This window comes from Ipomoea triloba, chromosome 15 (genome assembly GCF_003576645.1).
Source record: "Ipomoea triloba cultivar NCNSP0323 chromosome 15, ASM357664v1".
Classification (NCBI taxonomy): Eukaryota; Viridiplantae; Streptophyta; class Magnoliopsida; order Solanales; family Convolvulaceae; genus Ipomoea; species Ipomoea triloba.
In genome coordinates this window covers 4,032,827-4,037,108 of record NC_044930.1, presented here as the reverse complement: position 1 = coordinate 4,037,108, position 4,282 = coordinate 4,032,827, and the positions used below count along the sequence as shown (strand labels likewise).

General features: G+C 36.8%; 1 protein-coding gene across 7 annotated transcripts in view; it reads right to left on the bottom strand.

Annotated features, from left to right (window-relative positions):
* Positions 1 to 4,057, bottom strand: part of LOC116006100 (phospholipid-transporting ATPase 1-like) — a 10,492-nt gene extending 6,435 nt beyond the window's left edge. The window contains exons 1-6 of one of the 7 annotated variants that reach the window (XM_031246375.1): positions 3,919 to 4,057; positions 3,694 to 3,731; positions 3,439 to 3,593; positions 3,049 to 3,208; positions 2,895 to 2,949; positions 856 to 2,755 (exon numbers count right to left, since the gene is read on the bottom strand). In XM_031246375.1, the coding sequence (XP_031102235.1) occupies positions 856 to 2,647 (1,792 nt within the window). In that variant the 5' untranslated portion in view covers positions 2,648 to 2,755; positions 2,895 to 2,949; positions 3,049 to 3,208; ... (1 more) ...; positions 3,694 to 3,731; positions 3,919 to 4,057. Of the gene's footprint in view, positions 1 to 855; positions 2,756 to 2,870; positions 2,950 to 3,048; positions 3,209 to 3,438; positions 3,594 to 3,693; positions 3,863 to 3,909 lie in introns of those variants that run through there. The other 6 variants (XM_031246372.1, XM_031246374.1, XM_031246373.1 and 3 more) reach the window with 6 other exon arrangements.
* Positions 4,058 to 4,282: the final 225 nt, after the last annotated feature.

Sequence of the window (4,282 nt, the reverse complement as noted above, 5' to 3'; positions counted from 1 at the left end):
AAAAAAAAAAAAAAAAAAAAAAAAAAAAAAAAAAAAAAACCTATTGCTCATAGCACCATGCAAGTGGCTAATGTAGAATAAGTGAATTAGCACAATTAAATCACAATCAAGAAAGCCTAAATATAGAATCAATATGAAAGCCAGATAGGTTGAAATATTATTGAACAAAGAGAAAATGTCTGTCATATGCTGGCCCCAAATAAAGAAAACAGAAACTTAAAACATACTACTCCGTAGTTATATTTATTGGGTAGCTAAATATAGAACATGTTAAAGACTGGGCAAAAAGCAGTAAATAAGGAAGTCAACTATCCCTCTTAAAAGTATCATCCACCTGATTTTGATGATGGTTCAAAACAGTTATGACCAAGCAATGAAGAACAAGAAATTAAATAGTATTTTCAAACTATAATTGTGCATGTGCAGCAACAGTCCTGAATTATCTTTAAATACAGAGCCACATAATAAGAAAATACTAAGGCAGAAAAATATTTGTCCCTACAATGTAAAACTTAAGATCTATATATCTATTTAGTTTTCTCAGTTAACCAACTTCCCCCAAGCCAAAATTGGACTTTTAGATCCAAGAAAGTCAATAAAATCAAAATATTAATCTCTTATAGTATATCATTATCAGAAATGTTCATGAATGGAAGTCTGAGCTTTCAATTATCTTGTTGTGTTACATAAATCTTCAATCATCTTCAACATGTCTAGAAAGTCATAAAAGCTTAAAGACAGTCAACAGAATTTACAGTGTCAGTTTTATAGAGCCAAATCATGCCAGTGATAGCAAATCTCTGTTCAAAATAAGAAAGTTGACTTAAAAGTAATGCATGAATTTTTTAATCATACCTCCAACGTTATCAGCAACAGAAACAGAACTTCCATAGTTTCTTCCCCATATACTTGCTCTTTTGAATTCCATCTTATTTTCAGTTAGTGTTCCAGTTTTATCAGAAAAAACATAGCGTATCTGACCCAAATCTTCATTAATATTCAAGGATCTACACTGAAACCTTGAATTAGAGTCACTGTCATACATATGCCTATCTCCAATCATGAAATATGACTGTCCCAATCGAACCAACTCCATAGTGATGTAGAGAGATATTGGAATCATTATCTGAAAAACTATGATTGAACTCAAAAACGAGAAAAAGGTTTCCATGGGTATCCCATAATATTTATACAACTTCGACTTCTGTCCAGTATTCCTTCTATCAAAATATATTCTCCTGTAATATGGCAAAGTATCAAGCTGCTCCTTGTGGCGCTCCAGCCATAGACCCATTCCAATTGCTACAACCAGACACATTATGAAAAGAAAAATAGACAACCAAAGGGTTTCCCTATTCATGTATGCTTCCAGTCTGCTCCTTTTAGATGGAGATGCAGCACTATTCAGCATAGCTTTGGTCTCCTGTCCAGCATAAACCACCACACCAATTGCCCATTCTGTGTTCTTCAGCTGGCATCCACGCAAGATAATATTTGATTGGCTCAGAGATAATCGCTGCCCTTTCAACTCCATATTGGCAGTGAATTCATAAATATTCCTGTTAGGTTGTTCACATCTGATAACTCCAGAAATTTCTGCCCCTTCATGTACTAAACAATTTGTTTCTTGCCTAGCATACCTTGTCTTCAAGTTTGATTCACCATCTAAATTCATGGTTTGTATGTAAGCAATTCCACTATGATCACTGGTCCCTAAAAGCACCATATCACAAGGAATTGTCTCGTCAGCAAGGATCCTTACAACCTCACCAGCACGAATCTTCTTCCATTTTTTCAATTGGAATTCACCAGAGTGAAGGACTAGAGCTTCCCGGTTATTCTCATTCCTATCTGATCTATGTCTTCGCCAATCCTCATAACCATCTTTTATGGCTGTCACTGAGAGCACAAATAGAAGAGGGAAAAGGGACACAGTTCTGCCAAAAATAGCAAGTGGTGGAAGCTGGTTCAGAGCAGCAATAGCCAGAAAATATAAATAAGCAACCCGATGGAATTGAATGAAGAGGTTCTTAGGCAAGAAATTAAGTACAGTATACTTGCTAGTTCTTATCTCATTTCCACTGAACTCATATTCACCATTGGTCTTCTTCGGATCATTAATATGAATCAACCTTGGTACATGTAACAAATTATCTTCAAACTGCATACTTTTCTGACAAAGCCTCTGAGATTTGTTTGACTTTTCCTGGGCATGGGATAAAGTCACCCGGGAAGATGTTCCCTGAGATGAAGCCACCCGAGATGGATCACTGGAAATTTCAAACGCAGCAGTGTCACAATGATGGTCCATTACACCACCCCACGATACAAGACGTCTTCTCTCACGTGGGGGGCATTCCAACATATACTGTGAATGGAAGTGAAGCTCAGCAGAATGGAATTCCTTTCGCTTTTTCTTAGTATGAGAAGCACCAGTAGCAACAAGTGGGGCAACGCTATCCTCAAGGTCCCCCTTTACATCATCAAATCCAATTTCTTGTGTCTTGTCTAAAGATGAGGAAGATAATGAAGCATTGAGGCTTATAATTTCTGATGAAGAGCTTGTTCCAAGTGGAGATTGATGGGGTTGATCATTCGGCTCAGATAGAGGCTCAGTAGATGACAGCAATGGCTCGCTGGAACTCATCTGGAGTCCTCCAATGGGGACTCATTGGAGGATAGTAGAACTAAACCCTAACAGCAAGGTTTATTGGTACACCATCCACAATTTGACCCGTCCAAAGTATCTTCCTACCTGAAGTAGCACAAGAAAATTAAAGCCTACTTCTCCAAAATCCAATTTTTAACTAATTTTACTGTTAAACGGGTAAGATCAATCAAATTAGAGGCAAATGCAATTTTATCCTCACCAGTCCATGTTTAATACTAAGTACCTTCTAAAAACTGCTGAATAAATTATACCCAAAACTGAACCTCCAGATAGCAGAGCTGCATAATTTTCATTATCACTATCAAAAAACCATTTTCTATACATTCTGAGAAATAACATTGCAATGATTAAATAATGCATAATTAATAAAAACTAACCTTTTTTCTCTTTAAATCTAACTTCCAGAGCTAAGGAAGAGAAATTTCCTGCAAATGAGAGGAAATGCAGGGTCCGAGCAGCTTCACGTGAAGGAAGACAGATAATGCTTTACTCCGCCCAGCACGAAATTCCAGGGGCAGCTAAGCAGATAAGCCAAAACTGAAATGCAGATAAACCCAAAATCGCATTAGGAGAAATCATTGCCGGGGCGCAATCACGACTTCACGAGCATAAAATGACCCCAAAATAAAAACACAGACCGCAGAGGTACCATCACAATCATCACACATTAGCAATTCCAAGACAAAAAACAAATCCGAAATCACGAAATCAGATAATCATTTGTCTTGTTCGAGGCAGGGAGAGAAAGAGAGAGAGAGAGGGCTAACCAAGCAGTGAAAACCCAATGACAGAGTGAGGCTATCGTCTGGGAATTGGCGAAGAAAATTGAAGGGATTCAAAGGATCCTTCAATGCACTGAAAACGAAATCATGATGCAACCATTGTCAGATCTGAGAGAAGCCAGATCTCTGAACAGTACTCTCTGATCAGTTCATTACTCTCTGATCAGTTTCCTTTTAAAATCGTACGTCGTGAATAATTAAAAAACCACCAAAAAATTACAAAATTGGATTAGACTGTACCCGCAATTGTTTCTTCGCGATAGTGAAAGGGACGCAGGCTGAGATCGATGTGGAGAGGACGACACGGAGAACGAGGAGAGAGAGAAAGCGCGAGAGAAGAGAGAGAGACGAAAGGAGAAGCACAAATTTGGGCGTTAAAAATAGGAAAAATTTAAAATTAAAATTAAAAAAAAAAACCAAAACTCAATTGCTAAGAAAAGAAAAAACAGAGAAAACCTCTCTCACTTTCTTTCTTTCTTTCTCTTTTTCTTTCTCCCTCGCTATAGATTTGAGATTTCTTCTTCTGTTTGATAATCTGTTTACTCAGTCTTCTTTGCCTTAGCCATTTCACTCCTCCATTCTTAGCTTTTTCCCTTTGCTTTTGACTTCTCTCATCTTAGGTTTTCTTTTCCTCTCTTTAAGTTTTATCTATTATTTTTTTATTTAATTCATAATCAAATTCTATTTTTGACTAGTAACGAAAGCAATCTATTTAGTAGTCTTTTTGCTTACAATATCTTCATCTTTATGGACTATAATAGTGATTGGTTCACCTAAATTACACACATAATTTGACTCGTAACTTATTAACCTGACACACCCTAAAAAA